The sequence below is a fragment of the Malaclemys terrapin genome, chromosome 6, assembly GCF_027887155.1.
Source record: "Malaclemys terrapin pileata isolate rMalTer1 chromosome 6, rMalTer1.hap1, whole genome shotgun sequence".
NCBI classification, from domain to species: domain Eukaryota; kingdom Metazoa; phylum Chordata; order Testudines; family Emydidae; genus Malaclemys; species Malaclemys terrapin.
The window spans coordinates 47036923-47059286 of record NC_071510.1 but is presented as its reverse complement, the minus strand read 5'-3'; the positions used below and the strand labels follow the sequence as shown (position 1 = coordinate 47059286).

General features: G+C 38.4%; 1 protein-coding gene across 7 annotated transcripts in view; it reads left to right on the top strand.

Annotated features, from left to right (window-relative positions):
- CDC14B (cell division cycle 14B) overlaps positions 1-22364 on the top strand; it is a 73131-nt gene that overhangs the window by 16656 nt on the left and 34111 nt on the right. For all 7 annotated transcript variants that reach the window (XM_054031939.1, XM_054031938.1, XM_054031934.1 and 4 more), the window contains exons 3-5: positions 932-1007; positions 7136-7228; positions 20663-20739. In XM_054031939.1, coding sequence (XP_053887914.1) covers positions 932-1007; positions 7136-7228; positions 20663-20739 — 246 coding nt within the window. The remainder of the gene's footprint in view (positions 1-931; positions 1008-7135; positions 7229-20662; positions 20740-22364) is intronic.

Sequence of the window (22364 nt, the reverse complement as noted above, 5' to 3'; positions counted from 1 at the left end):
GTCTTGAAAAATTTCAGAAACTTTGTTTCTTACTTATACCTTATTCCTACTGGAAGATATTGGAATACTTTACAACAAGATACAAAAAATTTAGAAGCATTAACTGAAATATTTAGCCAGAAGGGATGTTTCTAGTTGCCCAAATACCAGGGGTAAAATATCTAAACTTCCTAGAATAATAGATGGGTCAAAACCTGGCAGTTGCTGACTCCGCACTTCATGACCCCAGCATAGATACATTAAGTACTCTGCAGTGAACTGCATAGGTCTTTCAGATAAATCCTTGACATTTTTTTTTATTATTTATTTTATGACATCCTGCATGGATATTAAAGATCCCTCAGTACTTTTGAAAAAAATAAGGATATCTTTAGTTAAAAATTTCTATGCTCACCTTACTCAGGTTGTGATGTTTTGTTCGTTTTCTGTATTTCAGTGGGGCTCTGTATACACTAGAGTGTTAGAGTGCTTTGAGGATTAATGAGTAATATATATTAATAATATTTTAATGTGAATCTGATAGCTTTTAAACATAGTGCCAGGAGAAGCATTTTGGAATTAGTCAATAACCTTGTTTTTGAAGGCATGCTTTTGCATTGTCGTTAAAATCAAGAGTTCCTAATGTGATGACAAAAAATGTTAGCTTACTGTGAGCTTTCAAAAGTTTGATCACTGCATCATTTCATTGACCTTTTAGGAGGTCTTGTGCGGAGAAGAAAGCAGAATAATTTTAAAAATAACGTTTTAAAAGCTGATGAAAAACTACAGAACTATACTTATGGTATGCAAGATGGCAATTTCAAAAAGTTTTGTACCTAGTATAATGTGTGCATTAATTATTAGTTTTCATTTGGTGCATGTGGATTTCTTTAAAATTATTTCTACAAAACATGTACAAGCAAAATGTTTTCTTTCTTTCCCTCCCCACAAGCTTCTACGCAGATTTTGGACCTCTCAATCTGGCAATGGTTTACAGATATTGTTGCAAGCTAAATAAGAAATTAAAGGTAAAAACTGTTTTGTACCAAATAGATATAAAATATTGGAATTAGCCCATTTGTAAAAATGGTGAGTTGAAAAAATGTTCCTTGTTTGAGAAATATCTTCAAATTGATATGTGGATTTCCACTCAGGCTTGTCTTTTGGATGTGTACACTAAACTGTATGCAGTATACATTTGTGTTCTCAGATTTGACCAGATGATATTTTCAGGCGGGTGTGTGGGGTGGAGGGAAGAGACAGAGAGTGAGGGATGTAAGAAGAGAACTATTTGCCTTTAGGATATAGTAGTTCTACAGTAATTATTGTGAAAGTGCAATTTCTAAGTATTGGTGCTGATAGAAACAACTAGAAGAACTCTTAGTGGGCAAAGGTCTCTTTCAGTAGAAGGCCCCCTCCTCTGGAATTCAGTCTCCTTGGAAATCTGCCAAGGTCTAGTGAGTTTCAGGGCTCAATGAGAGACACATTGATTTGATTTGGCTTCTGTTTGATTTGTTTTAGTTTGATTTTTTTTATTTTTTGGTCTTCACAACATTTCTGTAGGGAGCCACATTTGCTTTTTAAAAATATATTTAGGGCTCACTCCTGCAAGGTGACTGAGCACCCTTACTCCTTCAGTTGAGGTAATTTGCTATCTCTGAGGAGCTCTGTACCTTTCAGAATTGGGCTCTTGGTAGATGTTCTGTTTTATAGTATCTCTATGAATCAAAATAATGAAGCCTTACATTTTCTATATCAATTCAAGTTATCCAATGCAAGTTTGTCAACCTCTAACAGAGGTTGGCGTACAAAATGTGTTAGGAAAATAAAAATCTTACTAAAATTCATATGCTCTTTGCTTGTTCAAGAGCCCGTTAGTCAGATCTTGAAACCCTACATTGAACTGTGAAAACTGGAAGTATGCAATACAATATTTCTTTAACAGAAAATCTTGGCATTTTGTGAATGTTCCTTGCTGTCTAGCACTGGTGTCAAGCTGTCTGCTTCAGATTCATTGTGCCATATACACTACAAAGTGTAGATTTGGTTAGCTATGACAATTTGCTCTGATTTTGCTTGAAAATTATTCCACAGAAGTTTCCAAATTGTGATTTATTTTTAAATGGGTTGGTTTGTGAGAGCAATATACTTGCATGCTAGATGTTTTAAAGGGATGTTCAGTGCAAAACTCAGGCCTAGTCTTCACTTACCGGCTGGTCCGGCGGCACGCCATCGATGTTCTGGGATCGATCCCGGAAGTGCTCACAGTCGGCGCCGGTACTCCAGCTCGCCAAGAGGAGTACGCGGCATTGACGGGGGGAGACTTCCTGCCGCGTCTGGACCGCGGTAAGTTCGGACTAAGGTACTTCGAATTCAGCTACGTTATTAACGTAGCTGAATTTGCGTACCTTAGTCCGATTTGGGGACTTAGTGGGGACCAGGCCTCATTCTACACTGATCATAGTGGTATCTGAGTGACTTGTTTCACTTTTAAGCATTGTGGGCTGATAAGAGAAATTGTTCATTTGTAGTGCACATTTAAAACATATTACCATCGCTTCATTAGTAAGGTTGTAATTTTCTATTGGAAAATCCAGTTTTGTCTCCCCCAAACAAGGTGTATCGTGAAGTTGGATGGTGGTTTAGCAAAATTTGAGATGATTCAAACACAAGTGGTTTCTGATTTAGGACTTTAAAAATAAGGATGTAATTCATATTTTGAAGATTATTCTGAGGTTTCTGAGCAAGCTATATCACAGAAATAGCTTGCAGTAAAAATGTAGACTATTTTGAAAATTTTACCCACAATCTTGTCCAGGACCCTTAGGCTCAGGATTTGTCTTAGCCATCTCCCTTTTGAAAATGGGACTGGGGTGCTTATGAAAATTTTATCTCTAGTGTACAGGACTGTGATTGGTAAGTGAAAAATGTTGGAGTAATTTCATATAGCTATTTTGATCTCTCATACGGGCCCTAGTTTAAAAAACATTGCTAAAGGTCTGATACTCTCTAGAACCTTCCTTTGCAGTGCATACCTTCAAAATATGAACTTGTAATGGGAGTTGTTGTGTTATGGCTACTTTTTCTAACTTTATGGGGGAAATCCCAGAATTCCTACCTCACCTGTTGTCATTGCTGGTGTTGCTTCTTGCCTGCCCATATCCTCCAGTAACAGCCACCCAGAGCTGCTGTTTCAGTTTTTATTTCTAGCAGTGTTCATTTTTTCCTTCATTCACTTTCAGGGGTGGGTAGAGGCTGCAGTATAATCTTAATTTCCTAAAATTTCCTTCAGATACCCATTCTAGACTTGGTAGCATTTATCAGCAGTGCCACCAGTAGAAACTGTCAGCATTCTCCATCAGTATGTGAGCCAATACAGTTATCCTTTTCTATGCCCCCAATGTCCGTAAACTTTCCTTGGAGTGAGAGTTTTGCTGAAGGGGAGAGAGGAATGGCTCCTCTAGCTAGGCAGTTTAAGAAATACTGGGGAACATGTTTGTGTAGGTGGGAAAAGAGAGAGGAGCAGTGCCTGCTTCTGAGTCATGGGCAATAGCAGCAGAAGGCCTGTCTCAGAAGGTCTGATAGACTTAAATTTTGCCGAAATACTCAGATTCCATTGAATTGAAGAAGCCAGTCTACATTATTCAACTTCCGTTATATTTACTGATTGTAATAGAGCACATACTTGTAACTTCCTAATAAGATTCACAGTATTGCCAGCTCCACAAGCTCTAAAACCATGAGACAGACAAAAATATTCATGTGACTAGTTTTAAAAAACAAGATTATTTTTTTAAACTTGCATTCGATTTATGGTTTGTTCTCAGATATTTGAAATAGTGGATGGAATTGCCCCTATTTGTGTTTGCATATTTCAGGTTGGAATTCCTGATGTGTAATAAATACAAATTGGGAGACCTCCTTTTCTTTTTAGCTGATAGGTGGGGCTAATCCCTTCCCAAGGTATTGTCCTAGGCTCCCTGCAGCTCCCACTGTCCAATGGACACTACCCTGTCTCATGCTGTGCATTCTCTGGACTCCCCCTTCCCTTCAGGATATCAGGATTGCTAATTCCAAGTGTTCAGAAATCATGAGTCAGCCCCCCCCCCCCATCATGAGTTTTTAATGAGTAAATTTGGGGTGGTTTGTTCTTGTTTCCTGGCTTTGAGCCTTTAGGGTTCATGTTTTCAAGGTTTTCTCCATCACCTAGAAACTTTTTTTTTAATGAAAGCTGAGTGTCTAATGTAATTTTTAGACTCAAGGAGCTTTAAGAGAACCCCCTAATATATCCCAAGACTTGCAATTAAAATAGTGTTAGTTAGCAACTCTGAGATATTGCCCATGCCCAGCTCCCTCTCCTTCCCTCTGTCCTCATGTATTGCTCACACACAGTGTCCCTCCATATAGGATTTTGACGGTGGGAGAAAGAAAGGAGGAGAGAGTGCAACTGGGCTAAAGCCTACTCCCGACAGGCTGGAGAGAAGGGGATGGGGGAACACACACTCCTTGGATCCTTTCTCCCCCTGCCCATTGCTCACCTTTGCTACGCTGTTGGTGGGTAGGAGCTACCTGTTGGTCCCGATCCAGCTCCCCTTTTCTTTGCCTGTCCTCATGGATCTCTGCACAGACAGCAAAAGCAGAGAGAAGTAAAGATTCTGAAGGCAGCAGTTAGAGCAGCAGCCTCTGCTGGTGGCAGCTGGGACTTCAGCCTATTGCCTGCAGCTCAGGCTGTCAACAGCTGCCTCTGGTGGATGCAGCCAGAATTTTAGCGTGAGTTTCAGCTCAAGTAGAAATTGTGAGCTGCCAGGAACTTGTGAAAAGACAATATTAATGCTGAAAAATGATGGGACTAATGAGAATGAACTGGTGGCACTGGATACAAATACCACATTAGATGAGAAGAGGAGATTGGGCAGGTATGCAGGACAGGAGTTAAGGTTGGTTGTGGAAACATAAGTTTGAATTTTTGGAGTTTTTGAAAAATATTTGCTTGTGTATATCTGTTTTAAAATAACTACAACTTTCTAATGTTTCAATATCACATATTTAATATCAGTGTTGTAATATTTAAAATAACTGAAGAAAATACCACTGAAGAACACAGTAGCTTTTCCCTTCATCATAAAATTACTATTTTTCATAATGAAAAATTATTAGGGCTGTCAATTAATTGCAGTTAACTCACATGATTAACTCACAAAAATTAATCATGATTTAAAAAAAATAATCACAGTTTTAATCACACTGTTAAACAATAGAATACCAATTGCAATTTATTAAATATTTTTAGATGTTTTCTACATTTTCAAATATATTGATTTCAATTACAACACGGAACACACAGTGTACAGAGCTCATTTATATTATTATTTTTATTACAAATATTTGCACTGTAAAAATAAGAGAAATAGTATTTTTCAATTCACCTCATACAAGTACCATAATGCAATTTCTTTATCGTGAAAGTGCAACTAAAAATGTAGGTATTTTTTTTGTTACATAACTGCACTCGAAAACAAAACAATGTAAAACTTTAGAGTGTACATGTCCACTCAGTGCTGCTACTTGTTCAGCCAATCACTAAGACAAACGAGTTTGTTTACATTTACAGGAGATAATGCTGCCTGCTTCTTATTTACAATGTCACCTGAAAGTGAGAACAGGGATTCGCATGGCACTTTTGTAGCTGCAATTGCAAGGTATTTACATGCCAGATATGCTAAACCTTCATATGCCCCTTCATGCTTCGGCCACCATTCCAGGGACATGCTTCCATGCAGATGACGCTCCTTAAAAAAAAGATGCATTAATTAAATTTGTGACTGAAATCCTTGGGGGAGAATTGTATGTCTCCTGTTTTACCCATTTTCTGCCGTATATTTCATGTTATAGCAGTCTCGGATAATGACCCAGCACATGTTTGTTTTAAGAACACTTTCACTACAGATTTGACAAAACGCAAAGAAGGTATTAATGTGAGATTTCTAAAGATAGCTACAGCACTCGGCCCAAACTTTAAGAATCTGAAGTGCCTTCCAAAATCTGAGAGGGATGAGGTGTTGAGCATGTTTTCAGAAGTCTTAAAAGAGCAGTACTCAGACGCGGAAACTACAGAACTACCACAAAAGAAAATCAGACATCTGCTGGTGGCATCTGACTCAGATGATGAAAATGAACATGCGTCGGTCCGCTCTGCTTTGGATCGTTATCAAGCAGAACCCATCTTCAGCATGGACGCATGTCCTCTGGAATGGTGGCTGAAGCATGAAGGGACATATGAATCTTTAGTGCATCTGACACGTAAGTATCTTGCGGCACTGGCTACAACAGTGGCATGTGAACGAACGCCTGTTCTCACTTTCAGGTGACACTGTAAACAAGAAGAAGGCACGTTATCTCCCGCAAATGTAAACAAACTTGTTTGTCTGAGTGACTGGCTGAACAAGAAGTAGGACTGAGTGGACTTGTAGGCTCTAAAGTTTTACTTTGTTTTATATTTGAATGCAGGTTTTTTTTGTACATAATTTTACATTTGTAAGTTCAACTTTCATGATAGATTGCATTACAATACTTGTCTGAGGTGAATTGAAAAATACTATTTCTTTTGTTTTTATAGCACAAATATTTGTAATCAAAAATAAATATAAACTGAGCACTGTACACTTTGTGGTCAGTATTGTAACTGAAATCAATAGATTTGAAAATGTAGAGAACATCTACAAATATTTAAATAAATGGTATTCTGTTATGGTTTAACAATGCGATTAATTGCCTGACTGCCCTAAAAATTACATTTGAAATTTGTAAAAATGTTCACTCTGCCACACTTATTTAGAATGGCTTAACATGGTCCAGTTTAACTAGGTTTTCAACAGATTTGATGCTTTGTCATGAACCAGTACACTAAAATCCTTATCCTGCCTGGATGCTGAGCACTTCTCAGGATTGAAAATGGAATAACACACTTGATCATATCTTAACCAGAAAGGCATTGCAACCATTGGAATTAATTTTGGAAACCTTATTTCCAATGAGGCCAATTTCTGTGTGTAGTTGGTTGTTCTGCTGCAGTGATTTCAAACTTATTTTTATCAGGCTATGCAGACTTAAGTTCGAAGTGCCAAATTATAACACTGTTGTTCATTTCTTGATGCAGTCATTTACATTGATAAGGAAGAAAATAATTCATTATACTGGGTTTGATCAGAAAAAACAAGCAAATGCTGCATTCCTCATAGGCTCTTACGCAGTAAGTATTTAACCTTTTACTAAAAATTGAATTGCTAAGTTTTGTTTTTTTATCATTTTCCCATATGCAGTCCTTAAAATACGAAGAATGATACTTTTCCCCCTTATTTTAAAAAGTGGTGCTGGAGAGGCCTAAGAGTTTGACTTCCTGGTGTTGCTCTTGACATTTTCTTTACTATAGAGATTACCCAAACTTTTTTTTTTCCCCCCAACAAAGTGATCTGTGTGACAGGAAAAGCACCTAAGAGTTTTTTATTCCTCTGCAACACAAAAATCTTCTGGGTGGGTGTTTCTAAAATCCCTCACAAATAGGTGCACAAATCCTATAGATTCTTTTGAAGTTGCTTAGGTGCATTTTCCAAAAGCACCTTCTGTCTTTTATTCCCAATATTTAATTTTTTAAAAGAAAATTGGCTAATTATTGATATCTTATCATATTTCATCCTTTTTGTAAAGGCCAAATACCACCAGATGTTCTATTTCCGAGTTTATATGTTGGGAAATGTATCTTCTCCAGCCTGTCCCTTTCCTGACACAGGCCAGGGATGGAACTTGGGGGAAGGAAGAAAAAGCCTTATGTGGTGTGTTTGGAATGGATATAATATCCAGAGGTGTAGAGGGGGTTGTAGATGCACTGGGTCAGGTGCTTGGCCATGAAGGGAAAAACCTAATAACTGATTGCGTTCATATTGCTCAATCTCTGAAAGACTAAGTTTGAGGCAGGAACCTCAGAAATGTGTAGTGAAGGTCTAAAATGCAGGATGTTTGAAATGTAAAGATGCAACAGACTGTAGATTGTTAACATTGTGGTATTTGACTTGTGTTATACCTTGACTGCACTTGACTTTTTCATTTCTCTTTGAGCATTGACTAAAAGTAAAGAGGGGGGTGAAGGGCCTGTGCTCTTCATCTTACCGGTGACTTGAGAGGGGGTTTAGACTCCATACAGCCCTGAGTCATTCCCTTTAAGAGCTCTGGAGGGCTATAAAGCTCCTGCATTTCTGAGTGTTTCCCTGCTGCTGGTTTGTGTTTATGGAGTAGGTCTGTTTCCAGCTCCCAAGGTTTTCCTGTTGCCTGTTCTGCTGTACTTATAAATGAAGCTTTTGACATGTGACTTTTTTTTTTTTTTTTCAACTGACACCTCCAAGTGTTTAGAAATGTTATGTTATTATTGCAGCATTATGAAATTGAATGGAAACATGCAACATATCTTGCTTCAGCTTAATTGTTTGGAGTCAAGATACTAAAGCAACTGATCGGTCACAGTTTTTAAGCAAGAAAAAAACCCAATCCTTAGAAGTAATTTGATTTACTTTTTGGCCTACAGAGTAATGTGGACTGCTTTTATTATAGAATGTTTTTTATTTTTGGTCCTGTGTGTAGTACCATGGCATCAGCATAGCTATGGTCATCCTATACAGCACCCAAAATGCAGAAATAATAGTAATCAGTGGCAAAGTAATCCATGATTTCCGTAACTTGTTGTAAACTACCTTTTTAAAATTAACTTTTAACAATCCTGCTTCTGATCATCCATTCAATTTTCCTGCCAGGACACCATACACCGGAGCACACAGTTGGAGAGGACTGTTTGTATAAACCTTCATAAATACATAGGGCCATAATTTCTCCTCCCAGTTGGATACTGTGGGGAGGGCACTGATTATTTCTGATGGAATTCTGCACCAAAAAATGAAAAATTATGCACACAGTATTTTAAAATTCTACATATTTTATTTGCCAGAGTAGTACAATATAATCATACCGGTTCAATTATTTTGGTAATTTATTTCAAAACACCTGATAACAGGTATGTCTGTAACAATATAGAAGACAAAAAAGATTCAGGAAATTTTTTTGACAAATAGATTACTTAGTAGGCATATTAATATATAACTTTGAGTAATAATTCATTTAAACTACAATACAGAAACATATTTCCCGCATCCCTCAGAAACAGTACAAAGGCTTGGGGGTAATCGGAGATAACAGAGGAGCTGAGCAAGAGGGATGTAATTGCTGGGAAGGAACCTGGGAGTGAATCTGGAGGGTTATTAGGTGTGGGTGGGAGAAATATGGAACAGGTTTTTTGGGGGGTGGGAGGGATTGTTAGGGAGTTGGGGAGCCTCCCCCGTGCAGACCTTGGCTGACCCGTAGTGTCTCCCATTCAGTGAGGCACATCGCCACCCTCATCCCCACTCCCATTCAGCACCCACCTCACTCTGTTCCCGGCACTAGCCCTTCTAAGCCCCAGTCTGTGACCTCCCAGTATCCCCATGTGCCCCACTCTGTCTGTCCCCCCACCCCCACCCCCATATCCCATGCCTTCTCACCTGGCCTGGCAGGCAGGGTGTGAGGAACCCAGCCTCTCCTCCCTATTGGCTGCGATTGCCAGTGAGCTGGCCGCCCTCTGTTCTGGTGCTACTGCAGCCCCTGGTAGACGAAAGGCATAACTGCAGTGCCTCTGAGGCAGAATGTATTTTCTGCAGAGAAAAATAATCTGGGGGGGACGTGAATTCTGTGCATGTGCAGTGGTGCAAAATTCCCCTAGGAGTAACAAATAAAGAGAATACTGCCTCTGGGAATATCTCCTTACTCACTAACCCCATAGAAGATCTTCCATGGAGAGCTAGATTTGTGGACTGAGAGAGGGTTATGTGAAAATCATCCACACCTTGCAGAACTGTACCCCCAAAGGCAGACCTGCCCTTAAACTACCCAGACATTTGGACGTGGAGTCCCCCTCAAGTCTTTCTATTGTCTGTAGTGGGAACTGAATCATGCTTTAAGAGAAAAATGGCTTAGAAACTGCTCCAGTATGTATGATACATGTATATTCAGAGAGAGTTATTTAATTTGTAAAATAGTCTGTGCTATTTTTATCTCATTAGGGAAATATATGTATTTAAGCATGTATTGTTTGAGTTAAACTTAAATGGGTTTAAGTAACTAGGCCTCAGTGTTTAGAATAATGTAAGTTCTTGCCTCTGGTAGTCAAGAGTATATTCAGTTATTGGGCAAAATTCTCTAAAGCTCAGTACAGGGAAGTGTAAATGGAATGAATGCAAAATTTAAGTGTGTGTGTATGTGTGTGTATAATATATATATATATATATAATGTGTGTGTATAAGCTTTCAAGTCCATTGGCGTATCAGTAATGCTTTTCACTCTTCTGTTGAAGATCTGGGTTTAGTTTCTTGCTTTCTAGGCTGTCAAGATTGTGAGTCCTTCATGACATTTTGACTTTTGAGTCGTATTAGATGCCTGAAGGGATCTCATTTCTACAACCTGCTTCTGTTCCAGTTCTGGAAATGTATTGGCCACAATGCAGATTGGGGAAGGGAGGAGTTTGGGTGGGAAGCAGAAGAAATTAGATAGGGGAGGAAATCATCAGAGATGCAACAGTGAAATGAACAGTGCTGTGTTTTTACTCTATGGGATGGAGAAGAATACATACCAAAATGTGTTGAATTGTTACACCAATTTGCTGTTAAATAAGTCTGTTCTAAAATACAGAAATTAAAAAGGATTTTTTATTCTTCATGAGAAAGATCAAGGTTCTTATCATTTCATACTTCTTGCCAGTTCAGAAGAATAGAATTGAATGAACTGAAGAAGAGCTCTCTACAACTCAAAGATTGTCTCTTCTGCCAACGTGCGTTGGTCCAGTAAAAAATATTACCTCACCCATCTTATCTCTATCAAATAGAATAGTCATACAGTCAGTCACATTGCCAAAATATGCAGCAAGGTGGGTTTGTTGTTGGGTCATTGAGCCCTTGTAATTAGGATTTTAAAACTGTTGCAGCTCTCGATTTGGAGGGTTATGGGGAACAGTTTTGGGCCCATTTTAAGATTTACTTTTAGGGGAATGATCACACTTGAATGTGTTAATTTTAAGTAATCTCTTTTTAAGATAAGCCATATCTCTGTGTGATAAACAATTTTTATTTAGCACGTCTACAAAGATTGTCCAGTTTTAGGGAACTGACATGAATTTTTGCTCTTTTTTAACACTTAAAAAGCTGAATAAAACTTGAGGTGGCACCCCAAGTTTATAATGCAATAAATGTAAAATAATTAGTACTCCTCAGAGCCTGTCTGTCTAGGAACAATCAATAGCAAGCATTCACTGATACAGCAGTACTATTAACTTGAAAGCCTCTTGCTTTGAAACCTGTTTGTCCTTAAAGTTGCAATGATCAATAATTTGTTGCATCATGTAATCCTTGTAACTTCCACTGAAGTAAATCAAGGCATATCATAGCAACATTTGTCATTGAGGTGAGGTGAGCTATACTGTTCCTGACTTACTAAACTAATTATGAAAGTCCTAGTTAATTGTTGTGAGGCTGAGAGACTGAAGTCAATGATTTGGTTTATGAGCAAAGGCTGTTCTAATTCTTTTCTTCACCATTATGTTTTTTTAATGTTTTAACCCCCATCCCTTCTCATTTAACAACTTTTTTTTCCCTCTAGTTTCCGAATGGGCCATCCAGCCTAAACACTTCTTTTTATATCTACTGCTTTCTTCCAGGTGTGCCTCATGTGCCAGCCAGGCCTAACTCAAGCAGCCAGAGCTCTTCAATGTTACATGATCTTAAAGATAAAAAGCAAAGTTTTTGTTTTTAAACAAACTCCTTTAAGATCCCAAATCTATAACAAAATGTAAGTGTATTTCTATCACTACATTTACTCTGTTAGGGATTTGAAATCTTAATCCCTTTAATTTCTGGTCCTCCCTTGCACTTTCGGTAATGTCGTAGTCTGTTAAATTGTCATCAAAGTGATCAGAATGTACCAGCAGGGATACAAGCTTCTGACCATATGAGATTGGGGTATACCTAACGTGATCAGCAGCACAAAACATGTACCTTACTGAAACCCAAAGTCTGGGGGCTAAAAGTATTTGGTTTAATTATCTAAAAACAAATCCAGCTTTGTGTCATCCTTAAGGCAGAACTGTCTTTATCTGGAAGCAATCTACATTATTTAGGCCTTACTGTTCTACCAAACAGAGATTCTTTGAGATGATCTATAATGTCTCTGTAATGACTTCGTTTGATCCTCACCAGGACTTAGGTGTGGATGGAGATAGCCTCCTTCTTCCATCTTTGTGTCTATACTCAGATAAACCAAATTTAACCTCCTGGGTTCCAGCCCCTCCTCCCTAACTCCTACCTCCCTTTGCTGCGTTAACTTAGTAACAGTGTTTCTTTTCTCAGGCTTGGCACTAATTATGTACTTGGAGGGCAACCCTCCATGGGTACCGCCCCAAGAACTGCTGTAATTCAGGTCACCTTCTCCAGGACTCATCTCTGTACTTTGTCTATTTTCTCATCTTCTTTCTTCAGGGTAAGCAGTGTTTCCTTCACCCATTCTGATCCATAGTGCTATTCTGTTTTTGCTATCTCAATTTGAAAATGCCACATCTAGGAAAAACAGTATTTTGGAGAGAAGGAGGGAACTGTAGAAGCAATAGCCCTTCTGTTTGTGATACTCAGTGCTCCGCTTCTCTTTTAGTATTTGCATAGTGATTAATCTTTGGCTAAGGCTACATGGGTTTATGTGGAAAGGAGTTGGCAGCAGTGTATTTTTGGAGGGAGGAAGTATAAGACTCCATTGCGTATCCTTCATTTAAGCAAAACCTGCCTTGAGTCTTGTCTTTCTCCTTCAGAATTTGCCCTTTACAACATTTCCCTACTCTGACTTTTTAAAATAAGTTGTATAAAAACTGTTACCATAACTAGCATTCACAGTAGCAGTTTAATTCCATCTCTCTCTCTCTCTACCAGGCTTTTCCGGTGGCCTTGAAGTTTACTCCCTCTTATACTTACCTGATTGCCCCTTCTTCTTTGGTAGAAGTAAGGTTGCGCAGGATGTTGCTTGTACTTAAGACAGTGCTCCCTTCTAGTGTGTCCTCACTAGACTCACCCCAAGAAAGCCATTAGCTGCAATCTTCCCTCCTCACTTGCAAGGCTTTTTAAGGTTCTTCCTTTTTTATGATTAGCACTGAGTTTTTCAGAGATGGGAGGGTTTCTCTACTCGTGAGCCTGTTTTGATCCACTTTAATTAAAAAAAAAAACAAAAAAAAAAACAAATAACCATTTGTCTTTCATTGAACACAACAAATTTAACTCTGACCTATAGGTTAATTTGATGTATTTTTATCTTGATTCTGCTATCTAAATATTTTCTTGTAAGATACATGATTAGGTGGGAAATATCAGTTAATCTATCAGCTGTTGAGAATATTTTTTTGTAAAGTATTTATATATTTTTGAGAAACCGCAATCATCTATGTAATAGAACTGTTCAGTATTAATTTATGGTAAAATGTATGCATCTGTGTGGACTTGCATTTGAGACTGATCAATGTCCTATATAGGTACTGTAGATTCTATGTTTGTTCAGAAGAGGGTTGTGGTGTGTTTAATTGCAGTTTACAGCTGTTAGAATTATTATTTTGGGTAAGTGTTATGATGACATAAATCTTACACTTCCCACAAGAGCATTTCATTTTTTATTTTTTTTTGGTTTTAATTGTTTGAGTTTTGTAAATGGTGTGATTAATTTGCTATCTTAAGTAGATTTTAAATTTTAAGGATTTTTTTGTTGGGGGGAGAGTGGAGGTGGAGTTTGAATGTTCAGAGTACTTTTATAGCATTTGAAATTAAACAGTGCTCATAAAGTGTTGTATATCACTAGAATACAGAGTTGGTTTGTTGCAATTTTAACTGTTTTGAATTCGATTTAAATAGACTAATTTTCTGTAAAAGGCAAAGTAGCCATGTAAAATAACTTACATGATGACATTACAGAATGAGGTAAAATTCTTCTTTGATAACCCTGTGTACTAAAGTTTAGGATGCCTCCTTCAGATGGAACTTCCTTTCCCTTGCTGTTATTAACCGTTTGTCTCATTTCTCTTAATAGTAATATCACTAATCCCATAAAATCTGTATTTAATAATTGAACTGTGGTTTGAACAATCTCTTGGTGATAATCTACAATTTTAACAGGTTCTAGTAAAAGAACTATTCTTTCCTTCATCCCATGGTATATATTGCTACACATAAAGGTCACTTCCTCAATTTCCCTACAGAGCTCATTCTTCTTGACAGGAGATGGGATAGCCTAGTCTGCATATCCTTACTCTGTTGTGTAATCCAATTGATGTCAATAGGATTATGTACAAGAGTAAGGGTTTGCATGAGCTGTTTATAGGTATCTGCAGAAAAGTACACTTATTTGGAAAAAATCTTTTGTTCTCAACTCTTAGCAAACTTGCACCCCATATGCCTTAACTAGAAACAGATGCCATCATTATAAAGGTAGTTAGCTAGGGTGATATTGTGCTCCCATTGCTAATTACAAGCATATTATTTATGTATTCTGAGATGAGGATTTTTTTTATGTATATAAAGCCAACAGGGGAATTTAGGTTATCTAGAACAGTAGTAGTGTTTATATACGTTGATCCATTGATGAAACTGCTATGGATTATTATGGTTGACTGAAAAATGTCTGTTCTGTGTTAATAAATTAACTAACCATTACTTACCATATTTAAAAAAAAAAAAAAAACTTTAAAAACTGCTTTTGTATAACCGTAACCTCCAGTCTTTTGGAGTGAAACTTTTTTTCTGTGTATGCACACTCACATTTAAAATAAATATAAAATATATGTATTGTACAGATATTGTATTAAAGGTGTTAGATAATGGAATTTTCCTTCTTTTAAAAACAAGTTTTTATTGAGCAACTAGCTGTCATGTGAATGAAAGACTGTTTCCTGGAAAATGAATAGATTGATAATGAGAATAGTTTTCAGAAAAGTTGGACATGTGCAATTTTTGTAGATTGTTTCCCATTTCATTTTTGGTATGATCTTGTATTTTACCAGCAAGATGTATTTGGATATATCACTTGATATAAGCACAACTCGATTATTTGTAGCCTATTCTCTTCTTAATACCATCTTTTATTTGTTGCATTAGTGAAATTATAAATTTCACAGAAAGGTTGTGTGTGTATGCAAGATGGAGGGGGGGCTTGAATCTGAAATACTAGAAAATACCCAGGGGTTTTACTAGAAAAAGCTTACATTTATGTATCCTAATAAACCAATCTCAACTTCAGTGTCTTTATCCCCGAAAGGCAAACCATCTTCTTTGTTCCTCCCTTTTTTTGGCCTAAGACCTAGTTTCCTGCCTCCTAAATTTACAAAACATGTTAGGAACTCTGTCTTCATCCTACCCTATTCACCACTCCAACACTTTAATCCTTTTGTTAATCTTGTACTCTGAAATCTCAGATGTACTTCTAATCTTACCGTATGTCTCTTAGGGCAGGTCTACACTACGGAGTTAAGTCGACGTAAGTTACGCAGCTACGACGTAGCTTAGATTGACTTACTGCAGTGTCTACACCATGCTGGGGTTGATGAGAGAAACTCTCCTGTCGACTTACCTTATGCTTCTTGTTTTGGTGGAGTACTGGAGTTGACAGGAAAGCGATCTGTGGTTGATTTAGCGGGTCTTCACTAGAAATGTCGATCCACGGGAAGTGTAGACGTGCCCTTAGTTACCTCTTCTACCCTTATAGTCACACTTCTCTAGCTCCTTCACCTCTTCCTTGAAGCAAGTACATGTCTTCTGTCTCCTAAAGAAATCTTCTCTCAGCTCCCACTTGCCTCAACTGTTGCCCATCTCCCTCTTCCCCTTTGCCGTCAAACTCCTGAAGTAAGTGGTCTTTTCCCATTCACTAATTCTCTTTTCCAGTTCTTTCTTCAGTCCCCTGCACTTTGCTTACCCACTTCACTTCAATGAACCTGCTCTCATTAAACTCTCAAATGACCTCTTCTTGATCAAGTCTCATGGTCACTTGTTCAAGTTCTTAAATTTCTCAGCCATCTTCAGATCTGTTGATCAATCTCCTCCACAATTTCTACACCCTGGTTTCTGAAAATCCCATGTTTCTTTATATCCTATCCTCAAACTCTTCTTCAGTGTTCCCTTTGGGATGCAGCTTCACTCCCCCCACCCCACCCCACCCTCTCTTGTTGTCAGCATACTTCGGTCTTCTCCTCTGCTTCCTCTACCCTGTGCTTACTCCCATAGATTCAATCAACCACTCTGTGACAATGATTCACAAACCTATTCTGCTACTTGCACCTTTCATCCTCTGGTTTAGTCTTGCATGTTTGCCTGTGTGGCCAAGATTTTCTCTTGAATGTTCCCTTGCCATCTTAAATTTAGTGTGTCAAAACCCTTCCTCTTCCCCTTCCTTTGTCACTGTTTACAGACCATCCTACCTGTACTCCAAGCTCACAATAAGTTCAGCATCATCTTTGTCTATACTCTCCCTTCTCTCCCATCTAGTCGTTGTCATCAAATCTCATTGCTGCTTGTTCGACAATATTTCTGTAATTTGACCATTATTTAAAATCTGCACTGGCAAGGCACCAGTCTGTACCTCCTCCACTGTGCAACTGAAGAGAGTTTTTTTTTTTTAAACATGTATAGAATCTCTTTGTAGCCTTCCATCTATGATGTAAAGCAGAGGTAATTATTTTTTGTCAAAGTATAGTCAATGTCCAGACTCCAGATAAAATAATAAGAATAAAAAATAAGTAAATAAAAATTTGGGGGTCCATTCAAAAACATCTGGAGGTCTGGATTTGGCACATGGTCCACTATTGACTACCCTAGTGTAAAGGCTGAGCCTCTCTTCATGTCCTCTAAAGCACCCCATAACATCACACCTACTCTCCATATCCTGTACCCAAGTTCTATGCAAGCCACTTTTTACTGATAGGACCATGTAACTCCTTCATCAGCACTTGTCTTTGCAATTTCTTGTGTGTCATCTCTTATATCTAGAACAGTGATTTCTAATCTTTGTACACACAAGATCACTTTTTGAATTTAAGTGCAACCCAGGATCTACCCTGCCCCTTCCCTGAGGTCCCATCCTGCTCACTCCATCCCCCATCCCTCTGTCACTCGCTCTCCCCCATCCTCCCTCATTTTCACTGGGCTGGGGTTAGGGTTCAGGAGGGGGTGCAGGCTCAGGGCTTGGGCTCAGGGGTTTGGAGTGTGTGTGGAAGGGGGCTCTGGGCTGAGCCTGGGGCAGGGGTTGAGGTGCGGGGGGCATGGGCTCTGGGAGGGAGTTTGGGTGCAAGAGGAGGCTCCAGGCTGGGGCAGAGTATTGGGGTACAGGAGGGGGTATGGGGTGCTGGCTCTGGGAGGGGGTTCAGAGCTGGGATGTGTGGTTGGGGTGTGGAAGGGGGTTCAGGGTGTAGGAGGGGGTATGGGTTGTGGGCTCCCACTGGGCAACACTTACCTCAGGCGGCTTCTGATCGCTGGTACAGCAGGGCTAAGGCAGGCTCCCTGCCTGCCCCTGCCCAAAACTGCTCCCAGAAGCGGCCAGCACTCCCCTGCAGCCCCTGGTGGAGGGCACTTGGCTCTGCATGCTGCTCCTGCCTGCAAGCATGGACCCCACAGCTCCCATTGGCTACAGTTCCCCGTTCCCAGCCAATGGGAGCTGCAGGGGCGGTGCTTGCAAGTAGGAGCATCGTGTGTGGAGACCTGTGTCCCTGTCCCTCCTCTCCCCCCTCCAGGGCTGCGGGAGTGTGCTGGCTGCTTCTGGGAGCGGTGTGGGACCAGGGCAGGCAGGGAGCCTGCCTTAGCCCTTCTGCGCTGCCAGACTTTTAGCGGCCAGAGATCACAATCAACTGGTAGAGGCTCCAGGATCAACCAGTCAATCGCAATCTATGGGTTGGTGACGACTGATCTAGAACATTCCCCCTCCTGAAGTTCATTAAGATCATTCCCTGTCTGCACAAGTTCTGAAAAACTCAACTATTCGGTGAAGCTTCCTTCTACAGTGACTTGTGTTCCACACTGATTCACTCTTTAGGTCTTGTCTACCCTGAAGATGACATCCTGTTATCGTGTACGTGTGTGCAAATATTAGACGTGTCAGCCGTAAGTGTAGTTAAGGACTGCTGTGCTGAAAGTCATATTCACTGACATAATTTTAAAAACAACTGTCCTTGTCTATATGCTGAGCGTTAAGATTGTGTGTTTGTGTTTAAAATCGTTTTATAACCATTTTACTGCTCAGATCAGGTCTCCGTTTAAAATTTTTGCCAGTATAACAATCTTGTTTAAGGGTGTGATTTTTGTTGTTTGTTTATACTGGCAAAAAAGTGCTTTGGGCAGTATAGTTTATTTCATTTGGGCAAATGTACTCTTTTGCCAGTATAAGCTGCATGTACGCAAGGAGGATAGATGGTATAAGCTGCATTTCAATTTTTTTAGTGTAGACTAGGAACTAGTGTAGGCACTTACTGTTTGCTTGCACTTCTAGTTGCTATTCTTGTTCTGTGGGGAAGGGAATCTTGTTTTCCTAGAACAGGTGATGGATTGTGGAGTGCTGTGTGCAGCTTTTGGCGCTATGTTAAAGGTTGAGAATAACCTGCATTGTAGTGCTGCTGGATGTGTCGTGTCCCTTTTATCAAAACAAGCTTGACTATTCTTGGAATACAGTCTATACATCCAAACCATTTAATTGATAATTGTGTGTTAAATTACATCATCCTGGGAATGCTAATTGGATGGACATCTGAGGAATAGTACTTGAACAATATTTTGTACTTAATTTTAGTCTCTTTGTCCCTGGATGTTTGTTTGAGTAAAAGAAAGCAATTTTTTGGAGGCATTCAGAGTATTTAAATGACCAAAAGTAAGCTAAAATTTAAAAAATAGTTTTATTTTCGTTTCATTCTGCTACCAGCAATGTTAAATATTTTCCTGTTTATTCTCCTTGCCAGAGAAAAAACAGTAAAAGTCAACACTTTGTTTTATGTTATGTCATTTTTGGAAATGTTTCCAGCTTTATTACCAACATGGTTCCCCTCACCCATGATTTTGTTAAACTTCAGATTTGGCTTTACAGCTGTGTAACTGTAATTACAATGCAATGCCAACTTAAAAAAAAAAAAAAAAGAGAGAGAGAGAAAATATGCCTAGAAAAAGTCTTAAACAGTGAGGGAAAATTTTAAGTAGATACTTTTTTACTTTATTTCTGTCTTAAAAACAAACTAAAAATACTGTTGGCAAGAAATTTTGGGAAAAGTGGCTGTTAGTAAAGGAAATGTGAATTTGTCTAATTTGAATGATTTTAAAGTACTTAGTTTAATGTTTGTCAATTGTGCAAATTAAAAAACAAAGACTTAGGAAGTAATTTAAAATGTTAAAACATGATCTCAACAATTTAAACATTTAAGATTTATACTTCAGTAAAGTACAGTGTTCTTATATAAAGTTTTTTTCTTTATATTTAATAACATAGTGGTTCTAATGAGAGATGGCAAATGTCCGTCTACAAGGACTACTGTAAACTCTCTGATCCCATCTTACAGTTGGAAACTGACCCATTGCTGACAACTCCTGTCAACAATAGGTGCCCTTTAACCAGTGCTGAAAATGGTGTAATAGCTAGTATAAATAGGGCAAAATTGTTTTCAGCAGTCGCAGAAAGGATGACTGATGAAAAAACAATTTATAGTACTGGTTCAAGAGAAACCATTGCTGCAGTGGCTGGCAGCTAGGGATTGATCTCCTGGTGCAGACAGCTTTTTAGACAATCTGTAATGAACTGGGGTTTTGTGAAGCTGGCATCCTTTCCTGATTTCTTTTAACAGTAAAATGTTTTCAGTAATTAATACTAGATATATTTTGCCTGCATTATGTTCTTGGGGTTTCTTACCTTCTATTACATTTTAGGCTGCTATACTCTTCTTTTTTTTGGTGGCATCTGGATTTAATTAATGGACACTGCTTAACCTAGTGTTTGTTCAGGTTGTGCAGTGAAGGCGATGCAAGATTTGGAATACTGTGATCCCCTACAGCTCCAACGTTAAAAGGATCAACATTCCCCCTTATTACTGTATAGCAGCTTCGCTTTATTGCTTTGCTGGTGCCCTAGAGGTTTTATGTTCTCTTACATTTCTTTTAAATTTTAATCATTTTAAAGTTTGTACAAAATTGTCCATGAAGAATATGTTACAGAGAATTACAGCAAAAATGTTGTATATTTAGTACAGTAGTGTCACAAAAGCACTTTTGCTGGGATCTGAAACTCAACACAAATCCTGATGTCTATACAGTGGATGCTATGATTCATACTCTTACATTGATAATGGCCAGTATGTTATATAATATATGCTTTGCTTCTGTCTATCGCATAATTGTTTGCTTACATTCTTTTATTCTTGATGCTGTGCTTATAGGAAAAAGATGTTATCAAGCATATGGTATTTTTATGGCATTTAGTTTAATATTTTTACAATAAACATTGAAAGTTTATTAATAGGTAGCTTAAAGTTACCATTAAAAATATTTTCTTTCCTTCTTCCAAAAATAGATAATATACTTAAGAGAATCACCCGAAGATGTGTACAGGCTCTTATTGGCTGGAAACGTATCTTATCTTCCTTTCAGGTAAATATAAAAATGTTAGAATTCTGTGTGTCATGATCTCTGAACGGTGTTCAGAGGCACTGAGTTTGGGTCGCTTGCCTATGGCTGCTGCACATCTCAACATATTTGGCAGTCTCTGATGAAAACAAGGTCAGATAGTGGAGTGACAGGGATATTGCAGGTCAGTACTGAAGTGTGCTGGCAAACGTACAGTACATGAGGAAGCTTACATAACTATTTACTTTCATTAGCTTTTTTCCCCTTTGAGTTCACACTAAAAAGAGAGATTGGAACAGTTAATGATAACTAATTCTAAATTAATACCATTAGTCACCCAGTCTGAATTCTCTTAAACTCGTACTAAAATATATATTTATATAAATACTTTGTGGTGACTGCAATAATTTTGACACATCTTTTGTGTCACTTGCTGAACACACTCCCCTAAAATAAATGCTTTATTATGTAGTACTTTTTTGTGTAAAATGAAATTTTTACCAATGAGGAAACGTCTAAAAATAAATAAATAAAAATTAAAAAGGTTGCTTCACCTCTGAGGGGATATAATTTTAGGTATTCCAGACTACAGACTTCTTGTTGCCACTCTGTTTTTATCCAGTAGATAAACAAGGTTGATAGGTCCTGACCATGAACGATTTTGTAAAGTTCTCCTAAGAACTAAAACAGGCTTTCAAAAGTTAGATAAAACTATCCAATAATCAAACAGGCTTTCATAAAATGCAGGAAGTTAAAGGGAGAACCAAACAACTCCAGTTTACTATCTAGACATGTAGTTTTATAGTGTGATCCATTCACTCCTGACTCTAAAAGCAAGTGAGTATTTCTTATCAGAGCAACTGTCTCATGTCTTTTTCCCTTTCTTGGGAGCATCAAGATTTTTTGTAATGTCTTGGTTTTCTGGCATGCTTCCTTTCCCTTATCAACAGTAGTAGGCCTTTGGGAGGTGTTTTTGCCTGTTTTCAGAGTTCTAATAAATGGCTGTAATAGGACTCTTCTTGAGGAATAACTCTCTACCAAACTCTTCTCTCTCTCCTCCCCACCTTTTTTTTTTTTTTACTGTGGTTTTTGCCCTCCCAGCAGATCATGCATCCATTTCTGGGAGTAACTTTTTAGAGTGCGTAGAGTAAATTCAGTGTTTATGAAAGTTGTTCGATAGACTTGGTGACATTGAATAGTGACATTATTTATCCATAAAATATGTCTTACACGGGCAGTGGAACAATGCAAGGTTCTCCAAGCTATGTCAATGTGCACTGGGATTGAGAGGCGTTCAGCCTTCATACCTATTGAATCCTCCATGCATCAGAGGCTGTCAAGAAGAGTGGTGATGTCAGTTGTGATTAGTATTGCAGAGAAACTTGTAGAAGGGGCCACCTAATCCTCTTTTTGGTCTCATCCTCTGGTCACCTAAGGTTTTACTATAGTTACATAGTGCTACAGATACATATAGTGACTTAAAGCCCTATAGAAAGACCAGGTCCTTGGTCTGAGGTGCTTCCAATCTAAATTGGATGACAGTGAAAAACAGACTGTGCTGGGGATGAGCGCATAGAAAAGAAGCTATTGCAGTAGACAAATGGTAATGTATTATATTTCAAGGGAAGTTGATCATGTTCTTTTTTAGA